Source organism: Pyxicephalus adspersus, chromosome 5, assembly GCF_032062135.1.
Source record: "Pyxicephalus adspersus chromosome 5, UCB_Pads_2.0, whole genome shotgun sequence".
Lineage (NCBI taxonomy): Eukaryota > Metazoa > Chordata > Amphibia > Anura > Pyxicephalidae > Pyxicephalus > Pyxicephalus adspersus.
In genome coordinates this window covers 29,779,533-29,794,102 of record NC_092862.1, presented here as the reverse complement: position 1 = coordinate 29,794,102, position 14,570 = coordinate 29,779,533, and the positions used below count along the sequence as shown (strand labels likewise).

The 14,570-nt window shown below is 33.3% G+C and overlaps 1 protein-coding gene across 1 annotated transcript in view; it reads left to right on the top strand.

The window, feature by feature from the left end:
• Positions 1-14,570, top strand: part of LOC140331915 (uncharacterized) — a 209,268-nt gene that overhangs the window by 85,590 nt on the left and 109,108 nt on the right. Inside the window, exons 15-16 of the mRNA XM_072413249.1 lie at positions 3,603-3,792; positions 7,630-7,783. Coding sequence (XP_072269350.1) covers positions 3,603-3,792; positions 7,630-7,783 — 344 coding nt within the window. The remainder of the gene's footprint in view (positions 1-3,602; positions 3,793-7,629; positions 7,784-14,570) is intronic.

Below are 14,570 nucleotides of genomic sequence, written 5' to 3'. Positions count from 1 at the left end.
CTTCCTTTTCAGCCTCTCACATTTTATGAACAGGTGCTCTTTTTTTCCTTTTATTTTTTTCAGGGTTATTGTTTGCTTTAAGACTGAATTTTCCTCTTTCTAAATTTTTATTCTGTCCCAAGTTTATTTTTTAACTATACAAAATTAGATTGGAAGCTCTGCCCTTTTTTATTGTAAATCAATACCTTTTAGATTGGGATGATTTTTTTTTTAGTTTCTAGTAATTATATTTGTATATAGTCTTAGCTTTTTAATAATGTAGTTATGATCTCTAATAATATATTAGCAATCAGACTTTGAAATGCTTATAATTAAACTGTACGTTTTGCATATAATTTTTTTTCTCTTGCATAAACCTTTATATTTTTAAATATGGAGGCATATTATATGCTTTATATTTATTTTGCATTTTAATTACTAATGCCATTTAAATAATTGCATGTTACATAAAAAAGAAAAAAAATGCAGTAGAGTTTGTTCTTTATTATAGAGCTATAGTGCGATTCTAAGAGCTGCCGCATCTTCGAATACATTCAATCGCAGCATCGTTTAAAGGATGTCTTGTTTCTTAAAGGGCATCGGTGGCCCTTTTTTCTCATATCCTATATATAGAAGCTAGCAGTGCTGAGCCATGTTACATTGTGCCACAAGCAAATTTATTTTTTAAGCTTGTGTTTTCTTCATTTGTATCATAATTTATTTTATCATATTATTTTTTTATTCAAATCTTCTTGTAATTAATGAATTGTCTTTTGGTTTGTGCTTTTTTCCTTCTAAATAAAATTGTATAAATATTATAGGTATATGAGTTTATTCAGATGCAAACATGATTTGTACATATAAGATAATCATGAATATCTTTCTATCTATCATGTGCACACGCACAAATATAATTGATACATGTAAAACACGCATATATATATAAAACTACAATTTCCTGCTGTGCAATTCAGGGAAAGTGATTGCCTTCCAGGGATTGATGTTTTCTACATAAGCTGATACACACCTGGTAAAGGGAACAAAATGTTGCCTCATCTAAAACATTCAAGGCTTGACACTTGCAAAGCCAAAACCATTGCTTTAGAGTGAGGGGGAAAAAGCTGATTTACTGTGTGATTACATTTCCTTTATTGGGTAATGGCAGCACTCCCCGCTCCCCTTTCCCCCTTAGTGAGATTTTGTTTTACAGCCTGGAGGGTTTATCTTAGATTTTGAAAGGAGTCTCACTTGAAGTTGTTCATTAGATTGCGTCCGTATTTCAACACGTGTTGAAATTATTAAACGTTCCACTCATTTGCTCAAAGAGATGCAGATGTACTTGGAACTTAACCCTTCTTTTCCCAACTGGGACCTGCTGCAGAGTGCATTGCAGCACACACTGCCACCCTAACCATATGCTAGTCAATAAAGGAAATTCTGAAACGTTTGCTTATTGCCATGTGTTGATTACTTTATAAAAAAGTGTAATTTCCCCTTCTGAATTTCCAATTCTGACTTCGTTTTTAAATTTGTTATTTTCCTTGTATTCTTTTTCTTAGTCCTTAAATCAACTGACTTGCATTCTTGTTTTTTAAAAAACTGGCCTTGAAAAACATTGTTTTTATGTGCTATCATTCTGGCCTGTGATTAATTAAAAAAAAATGGCACGCGTTGTCCTCAGATACATTGTACATTACTATTGTCGCTTGTTAATCATGCAAATAAACAAATTTAATGATTCAGAAATGAAGCTAATTGAGCTGATTAATTAGTTGTGGCAGCCCAGCATGTAATTGTCCAAATGAGTAGATAAACTGATGTGAAAACACTCCCTTTTGCTACATATGCCTCCATCATACAATCATTGTACAGCCTTATATAGTTTGTGTGTGTATGTATGTGTGTATAAATATAAATAAATAAATATATATATATATATATATATATTATATATATAGTGTGTGTGTGTTTTCTAAATAAATAAATATATTTATATATATATCTTATCTGGACAATTACATGCTGGGCTGCCACAACTATGTAACTACAGATATAGATAAATAGATATACACACACATAAAGAAAGTGTGTTATAAGAACATTGGTAGCTTTTTTTCCTAATATAATCATATAAGTATATAGTAGGCATATTCTTATTGTCGGTGTTCCTTTTTTTGATGATGTAGTTTTCAGTTTTTTATTATTATTTATTTATTATTTATGCCTTTATTTTTAAGGAATGGTTGAATTGTATTTTTAGCCTACATAATTAACAAGGAATCTATGAGGAAACTTTTCCACTATTGACATTGATTCTGTTGCAGCTCTCCTCCATTGATATATCTAACCTTTTAAAATGTAATCAATGATGCCACATGATTAATCTTTAAGATACATAAAGTGTGCTTCTGTTCAACGCCAGATGTTTCAGATATCCAGCTATATGATATCCACCTTTGCAAGACAGATGATGATAATTCACTGAGTTAAGATGCTTGTCTCACGCCTTCGGGCAAGTTCAGGAAAATAAAAAAAAGTAGGGCCTTTCGGATCAATATCAAAGTGTTTAGCTCATTCCTACACCACAATGGCTCAGACATTTTCCAAAGTATACAAATTTTAAATATTTGCAATTAGCTAATTTTTGCGGTACAATGTCAAGAATATGTTGTAAATATATATATTTTAATTTATTATTAAAACCTGATATAGAAATTCATACCAAGTTTATGAGATAGGTAGATAGATAGATAGACAGATAGATAGATAGATATGGCCATCAACAAAAATGTATATTATTTTATAATTTATATAGTGCTAATTTATCTTTAACGTTCACAGCTTTCTGAAATACATTGATAGACCGATATGTATTCATGTATGTATCATGTATATATGTATATAGTTAAAGCATGCACATACAATATTCATAGAATGGCATATACATTTTTATTTTTATTTCCTGTTGAAGATGTAACAAGTTATACTGTATATTTATTTTTTAATAAAGGCTATGCTGAAGAAACAGGCAATATTTGTATTTGATGGGCAGCAAGCTTTTTATTCAAATTGTCTCCACATATCATTTTGGACTGCGGTCAACAAAGAACAAAGGGAAATGTCTTTGTCTTAAAATGGCTTTTTTGCAGAAAAAAAAAGACCTGCTAGTGTCTGCTCTATTTGTTCTTGAACTGGTTGCTGAGCGCCATCTATTGGTTGACCTTGAAATCACTAGTTGTGCTTTAAAACAACCACAGCAATTGGTTTAAATAAATGAACTAACAGGACAATATGATGTTTTTTTTTGGTTTTATCTGTCATATATGTTTTAATTTTATTTATAATAGTTTTGCGGTACAGTTTTTAAAGTTGGTAACAGCCGCAAACATAACCTTAACTGTGTAAAATGAATGCGGTATGGGGTTAATGTCAGCAGAGTAAGAGTTAAAGCATAGTGGGACATGATGAAATACATACTTTTTTGATTATTAAAATGTACACTAAAAGTTATCAAATAATAAATGTTAATTATTTATTTAAAACAGAAAACTTAAAGTAAAACCAAGCTTTATTTTCCTTTTTGTATTTGTTTGCTATGATTTTTTTTCCTCGCCATGCTTTAGCACAAGAACTTGCCAGTCAAGAAGAAAAACTTCTTCTACTGGAATCCAGCTTGAAAGCAACTCAAGATCAGCTAAGCAAGCAAATAGCTGAGACGGTTCGCCAAGAACAGAACAGCAGAAAATACCAGACAGACCTGAAGATCCTTAAAGAACGTCTCACAGCTTCCGAGGAAGAAAATAGTGAATACAAGTGAGTGACCACTGACATATTTTAAAGCAGATCACTATAATCTATCAGTCTAGCAGCTCTGTGCATGACATGAAATTGAGTTAATCTCTGTTCTGTCTACTGCAGAATTGCATGTTACTGTATGTTCATATTTAGACAATTGCATGTGTAAATATTAGATTGCTAAGCTCAGCATTAAGGGTTCATGTTTCTCTTAGCGTGTTTCAGGAAACAAGGTGTCGGCATTCCTTTTAGAAGTCCTCTATGGCACCGCGGTGGGGGCAAAAGTCTTAATTTTCCAACACTGAAGAGTACAAAGGTTACATATGGCTCTTGTTGTCTCTCTTCTTCTTTGTTAGAGAAGCTGACTTAAAGCAAGATGGTACCAAATTATGCTGAATCCTCTGATTACATTTCTTTCCTGTTACTTCACTTAAGGATGGCTGCTTAAAATAACCGTCATATTGAACTTAATCTGAACTGAATCTTTGATAAGAGCTCAATAATTAGTATAGAGAACCCTGTTCACTCCCTGTGCTCCTATAACAAACAACATAGATGCATCAGCTCCCATTGCAGTGCTTCAAAGTAGGACACATGCCAGAGTCCAATATGTTTAATGATCAGTTCATTAAAATTCTAAAACTCCTAAATGAATACTATACCATATACGTCTGGATATCAGTACTTCATGAAATGTTTTACTTTTGAGTTTTTAGGTTTTATTCCTAAATCCAGAGAGTTCATCTGTAGCAGAATTGTGTGTCTTACATAATTGGGCCTCATGGTGATTTAAACGTTACAAAATTTTTGATGTTTTGCTTTTATTTTATTTTAGTGTGGTCATTTGTCACATTTGTCACTGCTTCCATCCCCTTAATAAGATTAATTTTGTATCAGGCTATCCCCTTTTTTGTAAGCTTTTAATACTAAGTCTGAAAAATAATCTGATACCAAGATGCAAGTGTAGCAAAAGTTTCAAATTGCCTTACCAAGTCTTCCCAAACTCACTTTAATGTTATCCGAGCAAGCAGCGTGTGGATATTAGATTTTCTTAATTGAATTGAAAGTTAGGAGTGACGACTTGTGTAGTCATAACATGTGCTGGGGGTTGTTGTGGAGCACGCAGTTTAGGTCTAGTGAATAAAACTTCATGCATTTTACAAAGCACTTAAAATAATCTCTGCCACTGTTCCTTAAAGTATCTGCAAAGTGTTTGAAGCTGACCTCCTACTGTGTGAAAGATGATGCCCCATTTACAGGAGCCAGGGCCCAAACTGAACCTGTAAACACTTTTTTTAATATTATGAATTATTAATAATATTAAGCAAAAAGTATCAACAGTTGTTGCTTACATCGTTTCTTTTTTTTAAATATATCACTAAATAGTACCCAAGTGATTATGTTTGACCTTTAATATAACTGATGTAAAATATATACCAATGTAAAATGTTCTATTACATTTCTGATGCAGTAGGAAGAGTAATTGGCATACACAATGTAGTGGCCATTCCTTAGTTGTGTTACGTCAGTGCAGTGTTATTAAAAAATAATTACAATTCTAAAAATGTCTAAAAAGTTGGTATTTTAAAATATTCTATCAGGCATACATTGAAAATATATGATTGCCTGTCGTCTACAATAATATGTAGATTGTTTGTTAGATGTCCCATTTTGTCATATTAGAAAAAAATAAATAATGGTATCAATATATTATTAGTATAAATAGTATCTACTAGATTGTAAGCTCTTCGGGGCAGGGTCCTCTCCTCCTGTATCACTGTATGTATTAGTCTGTCATTTGCAATCCTTATTTAATGTACAGCGCTGCGTAATATGTTGGCGCTATATAAATCCTGTTTATTAATAATAATAATAATAATAATAATATATAACTTTTAGAATAACTAAAGATAACAGGGTAAACTCACTTTTATTCTTTTTATTTACGAGTGTTTAATTTTTTATATGTCAGAAAAAATCTTAACAGTTCAGACATTGATAAATTTTGGTTTGCTTTTAATTGCATGACACAGTTATTTTATATATTTTTATTGAGCCTCAGCTTAATGAGTAGCCCAGTGTATAGACCGCAGAAAAGCAAAAATCCCAGTTCAGACCTGCTCCATGTAAAATACTTGTCCAAAGCTTCCAGTGGGCGGCTAGAAATCGTAATAATTTGTTGCATTGATTTTTGTGCGGCTGTGCAGCTGAGGTCCCCAGTGAATAGATAGGAATAGACATTTTATTGATTTGCTTTTCATAGTTATATTTGCAAGGTTCCTTTGCAAAATAATTTAGACTTTTAAACTCTGAACTGAGGCATTATGAAAATATGATATTTCTGCCTAATCATATTACTACTTAAAGGTAAAACTTCTGACCAAATCTCCAGTTTAAAGATTGATTTTTTTTGTGTGTACCGAGTGTACTTTATAACCTTGCTGCGCAATAGTCCTTGTTTACTAGAGGTTCTAAAAAAGAAAAAAAAAAGAAAAAAACAAAAAAAACCTAAAATAAAAAAAATATATAATAGTATAATATATTCATTATGAATATTCTTGTTATAGTTATTTTTATAGCCATGATTAAAAAGGTTAAAGATTATTAATGTGTTTTTACCTAATATTGTTCATGGTATTAAAATTTAGAATTTTTAGAATAAGTAAGCCTTTACTTTGAGCTCATGTTTAACAGGATTAAGTAAACTCTATTTGCCTCAGATAGCCTTAAATAATCCCAGTATTTTTATGGGCACTTTATTCGTCCAGAGCTGCTTTATGCACACAAGATGCTCTTGAAATTTGTAAACCGATGGGTAAAATCCAATTGATATGGTAAATTTCAAGATGGGGATAAAATAGAAATAACCTCAATTCTTTCATCTAAGACCACCATAATAATGAAAAAAGTTTACACTATATGATTTTGTTTTTTATAGATTAAACCGATAAAATGGCTTGACAAGTGCTGGTCAGCATTAAGTTTTTTTTGGTTAATTATTCTTTAATACCCAATAACCCTATTAAGCTTCAAATTGTGGTTAGGTGCTACTGATCAAAGTTACATTATTTGTCCCTTAAGAAGCATGCCAATAGTTCTGCTTTCATATTTTTCAGAGAAAATTTGTAGATAATATTAGCAACTAAATTAAAATATTGGGATATTCTGGATTGTAAGTAAAAGTGTTGGCTTGCTTCATTATTAGGTATTATTAGGTATCAGATTTTTAATGAACAGCGTTTAGAATGTAAAAAAGACTTACTAGCAATACACCAAGCTTTAGGAACAGAGTGCAAAAATGATTTATCGTGCACATAAACTAATCTGTATTTCCTTCTGGCAAGTTTCTGTTTTGAAAAACATTAGTCCTTATGTTCGACTCAAAATTGCATGTATAGACAATATATATTCATGACCTGTTTGTGGGCTTAGCATTGCAAGGTCTATTATGTATGGCGGGTATGTGATGGAATTATAAGGAAATCTTCTCCAGATGTTTACAGCCTTTGTCATTCAGGAATAAAAATAAATAAAACAAGAGTTGGTGTGAACACTGGAATGTACATGCAAGTGTTGTGGAAGATACTGAACAATGTCAGGAAATAGCACTTCATGTTAAAATCCACCTCTTTTTGCTTGTTACAAAATTAACAAAATTTTGGTGGGAAATGTAGGTAAAATTATTTATAACATGTAAATGAAAAACTAACTAAAACACTCCAAACTTGGTGCAAAAAAACAGTTTGCTATTAGGAAAGTTACAGTTGGGCTTTAAAAAACACAACCCAAAATTGTGTACTTTGTAGTGGTTTTGTGTTGTAATTATTTAATTATTATGCTCTTTTCATAACATAGGAAAATGCTTGAAAATTTGAAGACTGAATTGACGTCATTGAAAGATCAGCACCAACTGGCAGTCCAAGAAAGTCTCCGGCTTCAGCAGGCCAATCACAAGTATGAAACAGAGATGGCTTCAGTGCAAGCAAATGCCCACAACCTACAACAACAGGTAGGGAATTTTATCTGTTTAACTAATGTGTAAATTTATCCAAGATTACATTTATTTATTATATTCAGTCCTCATTTTACTGCAGACTGATGTGCCTATCACACATACGGTTTATGGTTATATTTGTGGGTGAAACACTACTAATGAAGTAGCAGCCTATCCATTCATCAGGCATAATAATTCTTTTTGTGATATCACTAAGAGCTACAGGATTATATGCTGAATACTGGCTCAGTCTATAAAAGTACTACATTGAAAGCAGCTGTATCAAAGGCCGATCCAGTATTCTTTAAAAGGCAGGCTGTTCACAGTGACCACAGATGTATTGCTTCATTCCCTAACAATATCACTAACTAGTGAAATTATTCTTGGTTCAGCTTGAGGAATGGCTGACTACATACTGTAGGCCATAATTGTATGTAATCTTATTTTCAACATGAGATAAGACTATGTTTTAATTCTGTTCCTGTAAAACATTGAAACATGCAATACAAATTTTCATTTATTTAATTGTTCAGTCCAGCTAAAAGTGACAGTTTTGCTAAGTAAATGAATTACTTAGACCCTGGTTTCTTATAACTTTAAGACTGACACCTATGTCACTGCTGTGAACAGTAATAACAATGGGGCCAGAGAATACAGGACCACAGGAGAGACAGAAATCTGATTTCGTTGAATGCTAAAAATGGCTGATGGAAGCCACAATGATGATGACCAGTGATCTCCACTTTGGTGCATTTTTACACTATGTATAAGTAGCACATGTAGGCACAATAGAAATAAATTGACCATGTACAGCACTTTCGAAAATGAAGATCCACTGAAGCAAAAGGAGCTTCTGATTGCACATTTTGGGTAATTGCTTGCAGAATAGTAATCAAAATCTGATTGCATTTTAACAAATATATAGAGGTAGCTACCCTGCCATGATGGTTCTTGTCCAGACAGTTTCCTTTATAGTGTGACAACATTTATCTTGTCTTTGAAAGAGCACCTGTGTTGTCAATCTGACACATCAGCTTACTGATGTCAACATTTGTAAACCTGCCCTGGGAAATACCATGCAGATTATTACTTATGTGGGCAGTTTTATTTGCTGCACAACTTTTCTTTGAATATATGTATAAATTTTACACCATGTTTTCTGCGTTCTAAATTTCAGTAGATATGTTATAAATGGTTTGTAAATGGGACACACCCAAATAACCATAGGCCCGATGTTTACCACATCAGGCTATATGTTTGTGGTAGGGTATACCAATGAAAAAAAACACTATTTTTTTCTAAAATAGTATCACAGAAAATTGCAACAAGATACATGACAAAAAGCCCCCTGCTTTCATTTGATCCTCACTCTTTTGCAAAGCAGTGGTCTCATTAGGTGGAAGGCAAGATTCTGAATATGTCAGACTCCTAGTTCTCTTACTACAGGACACAGCAGTGAAGTGGGGGTCAGCTTATGGAACCGCAGTACACTGCCGGAAATGTAGGAATCTTGCACACCTGAAGGTGGTGTATGTGAAGATTTTGCTAGGGACTGCAGCTGCTGAATGCAGAGTAGAATAGAGTAATGGGTGCCTTGGGGCAGGTGAGTTTTAAAGCTTCTTTGTTCATAGTTTAGTTTAATGTAGGATGACACAGTCCATGCTTTTCACTGACACTCATGCCTGTATGTGTGTATGTGTATAAAAATACACACATATATATATATATATATATATATATATATATATATATATATTTTGATATATCTTGATCATAGAATGATGTACTTAAGGTGTTGCAAATGTTGATGTCCCAAAGTCATACTTTTAGGACCTTTTCTCATGGCCATTTAACATTAATTTGTGCTACATTAGTCTACTATGGTTCTACACGACACACTAAAGTGATCTCTATAGAAACCAAGATCATTATTTTTTGTAAATGCAGGATTGCTTCTGGTGACGGCTTTGCCCATTTGTAGTTCTGTAGCACCTTTAGGCACGTCATGGGATGAGGTGATGTTCATACTGGATCCCATAGACATAAGTATAGATTAATTATACAACTGATCATTAAAAGCAATAATTTGCTCAGAAACAATACTTGGATACAACAAAGAAGAAATCTGTGTCAAATTCAACAGTTTAGACGGATAGTTCTTCTGTTTTCAAAGGGTATAGTATTGTGCAGATCTAGATGGTTTAGTTTACTCAGTTCCTCAAAGCGTATAAAAGTTTACAACACTGATATAAGCATTATATTAAATAAATATATCATGTGTTTGTGTTTCACAGAAGGCCTATTTACATCAGATGCTGGTATCGGTGCAATGAGAACTTTGTGATTGGAAGATTGGCCATGACTAACAATGTAACCTGGCCTCTTCCTTTCTACTTTTTAATGATTTTACATACATTATTTTAAAAAATATCAATATTATATAAAACTGTTGGTGCAAAAAATAGCCATTGTGTATATAAATGTGCAGGCAACACTACTGCTTCATAAATGGAGCCCTAGCTGTCTAATGGTATGTACATAAAGGTTAGCATAAATCAGTTATTTGTAAAGAATAGAATGCTATTTTTTAATAAATGTTAGTCATAATAACTACCTTGATTATTTATTAAAATACCCAATAAGTCCTACCTGTCAACTCATGTTGGATTTTATGGTTTTCCGGCACAGGCTAAAGTTATCTTCTCCATAATCTTTCTACCTCTGCACAACAGGATGAAGGTCCAAACAGAACCTTGAGCCTGATTTAATAAAACTCTCCAATGCTAGAAAGGATACACTTTCATCAGTGAAGCTGGGTGATCCAGTAAACCTAGAATGAATCTTGTCTAGAATTAAAAACATTTGCTAACAAATAGCTAATGACTGTTAGGAAATCAGTTCCAGGTTTGCTGGATCACCTTGCTTTGGAGAGCTTCCATAAATCAGGGTCATTGGGCCTGATTTATGAAAGCTCTCCAAGGCTGGAGAGAATACACTTTTGAAGCTGGGTGATCCAGAAAAAATTGAATGGATTTTTAAAAATCATTAGCTATTTGCTAGCAAACACTTTGAATCCTGGACCAGATTCATCCCAGGTTTGCTGGATCACCCAGCTTCTCTTCTGAAAGTGTATTCTCTCCAGCCTTGGAGAGCTTTCATAAATCAGGGCCAGTTTCTCTGTCATGTACAACATTCATCAAGTTTGCCTGATCTTACTTTTTTTATACATTTGTTTTACACCAATTTTCTTTTGTATTCATTTGTATATATTTTACTTTTTGTTTAGCCTCATCACATTATTTTTGCTTTGATAGGTAACCTATATCCTATTTTTAACACTCAGTATTTGGAGGCTCAAGGAGCAGTAATATTAGGAAGACTTGGAGCAGGAGTGATGAATATTTATTGCGCTATATAGTGATTGAACAAAAAAGGTCATTACGCATTAGCAGTTTGTACTCTCCTGGAATACAAATTGAGAACAACTTTGCAAGGAGAATTTAAGTTAATTTTGTCATTACATGGAGAAATTTTGAAATGATTGAAGAAGCAAAAAAAATGGCATGCATTATTCTGTAACTAGAAATGCTTTATTAAAAAAATGCAGAAACAATTAGGAGAGAAAAGAGACTGAACCATGCAAGGAAAGTATAAATACGTCTGAATTAAGATTGATTTCAACATAATGCTGTGCAGGAATTCCTGTCTATTGATTCGTTTTAAAGGCTGTGCACAAAACCTAAAAAGATAAAGTAAGCAGGGTCAGATAATCAAACTGTTTTTTAATAGTAAAAACAGCAACTGCCACTGTACACTATTAAAATAAATCCATAATACAAATTGCTTTCGAGAAAAAGTGGATGAGGAGCTGATCGTCCTATTGAACCTTTCAACTGTTCAGTGACCACACTGGGTAAAGGATAGGTAGGGATGCCTGGAAGATCGATACTAAGTAAGATGTAACAAGGAATCATTCAGAACATTAAAGGCTTATAACAAGGGTGGATAACAGTGGTGATGTCTGTTCACTACGTCACAAACCGAGACATATTAACTCCTCCAAGCATCTTTTAGTATCTTTTTTCTTTTTTTTTTCCACTGCATCTGGCAGTTTTTCATGGTCTCTTTTATATCTTTTATTGGATTGATTTGTATGATTGTTTAAGGAGGGCAAATAGTTTGTTGTGCTCCTTATTTATCATTTTGTATTTCTTGTCTTGGCTTTCATTGCATGTTTAGAGCTGAACTCCCATCTAAACAAACAAATACAATACATACAAGGAAACTGTATTTTTTGCCAAATGATCAGCAAATATGTCCATTTACTACTCAGGTGAACTCATCCTCAGCACGCACATAGCCTTTGGTATTGTTAGGTCACCCCGCATCACAAAACCATGAAAAATCAGCAGCAGAAATATAAGATAACCCTTCTGCTCAATCTGTTCTCTTTTCTTATTGTCATATTCCTTGCCATGCAGCACACCTGAATGTCTTTCAGTGCTGCCTGTCCTCCCACCTAGTTTGAGTGCTGCTGTGCAGGGGATCACGGGAGCCTGACATCATATAAAATCCATGCTAAAAGGCATTTGCTATTAGTCGGCAAATGTTTCCAATCCTGGATCAGATCCATTGCAGGTTTGCTGGAGGGTGATCCAGAAAAAATGGAAAGCAAGAAAAAAATAATAAAAAGTTGAATTTCCAATATGAATTTGTTGAACTTCCACCCAATGTAGGTGACAAACTTACAACTTTGGACCAATTTTCCTCTTCAGCTAAGTGTACAGGCTTTATACATATTTCACTGGGTTACTAGTACATGCTGCTTGGAATATTTACTAAGGGACCATAGGAAGTCATGTATATCTGCTATAGTGGTTTCTTTGTGGTTTCTATACATTGGAGAAGACACAATGTAAAATCAGTCCTTTGCATATTTTCCCTAAAAGGAGGATATATAGTTTGGAGGAATTTTTCTTTAATTTTCTGCAGTTTAAGGGAGTAGAGCAGTGTCTGGATTTACTTTATTACCTCTGTGATGTGTGTGCAGTACATCTTTAACAAATACCTCATTTATTCTCCTAGAAAAACATTCATCACACAGAAAATATGCTTGTGGAGTAAACTCATCTAAGTTATGGTAAACCTTTGACTACAATTTGCCATAATTGAGATTTAATTTTAGGTAGAAAGAATGTGTATTTTAATCCTGTAATTTCACATTCCACTTCTAATCATGCTTTAGATAGCCGAAGCCCAGGGCCACAAAGTAATTATGTTTGATCATGATAGACACAAATCTGTTAATTATATAGTAGCAAGAACATATGCAACTCACAGTTATACCTTATTTTTTTGTCATTTTATATTGGCCTTAGATTAACGTTCTTAATAATCTCATGAAACACTTTGTGTTACTGTGTCAGGCAACACACTGTTTTGGAGTAGGTCATATTCAGAAATCTGCTTGAGAATTTTTCTGAATACTAGATCCATATTTACTTGCAACAACATGTGAATAAAAATCTTTACATTTGATGCAAGATTAGCTATTTGTTCATGTAACCAATAGCCATGAATACATTTAAATGTATTTAACTTTTTGAAATTACTAGTATGAGCATTCTATACCAATACAAGACTTGTTCATCTGGCCTGCAGCTGGTCAGTGTGGTTTTGTAAACCAATATTTTTAGAATGTGACAATGGTCAAGGTCTCTTAGGTCCAAACAGTGCTCTACTTTATAGTTTACCTTCTCTCCTAATACTAGAAGAAGAGGTAGTTTTGTTGTGGCTCCAATATCATGTTTCTTTGTTAGCTTTAAGGAGACTGTTACTTTGCACATTTTGGCCTGATTTATTAAAGCTCTCCAAGACTGGAAAGAATGGACTTTCATGGGAGAACCTGGGTGATCCAGCAAACCTGGAATATCATTTTTTTTAAACCATTTGCTATTAGTTGGAAAATGTTTTCAATCCTGGACCAGATGCATTCAAGGTTTGCTGGATCACTCAGATTCTTCCATGATAGTCTATCTTCTCCAATCATGAATTGTTTTAATAAAACAGGCCTTTGGTCTCTATAAAGAGTACCTGTCAGAAGAGGAAAAAAACTTTAATTGCTGACTTCTTCTATTAACACCAGCTACATGGCTGCCATCTGATGCTCAATATTAAATGAGACTCAGGATTACAAAAACTATTCAAACCATATACCTAGCATTTTAAGAGTTCGGATGTCAGCAGATGTTATTCATCTTTAGGAATGGCTTTATCTGCATCATTGCATTTGCTATCTAACATATTTATTTTATCAAAAAATGTACTATTAGAAAACCTGATGTGAATTATATGTTTGGCTGCTATGGACATAGTGTAGAGCTGATGAAGAGTTATAGTCCACTGTGCTAAGTGAACAGTTTATACTCCTCTAGTCAAAAAAAATAAAACAATGTTTTCATTTATTTATCCAATTGACAGTTGAAAAGGCAGACAATACCTTTATTACACCACAGTTTATAAAAATATTTGCATTGGAGTTTAGGGAGCCCCTTGTTGTCTCAAAAATGAATAGTAGACAGCCAGACATCATCATAGAGTAGGTTATGTTCACTGTACTTCACTTTCAAATGTTTAAGGTTTTTATTGCAAAGACCTGCTTGACGGATTTTACATTATTGCAGTGTGTTGCTGCATGCACATTAACATGAGTTGCATTCACAAGTCAGCCCACTCTTTATATTTATTGTTCTTTTAGCACACTGGACTTTATTTCTCATAAAATGCAAACACATTGTGTCGT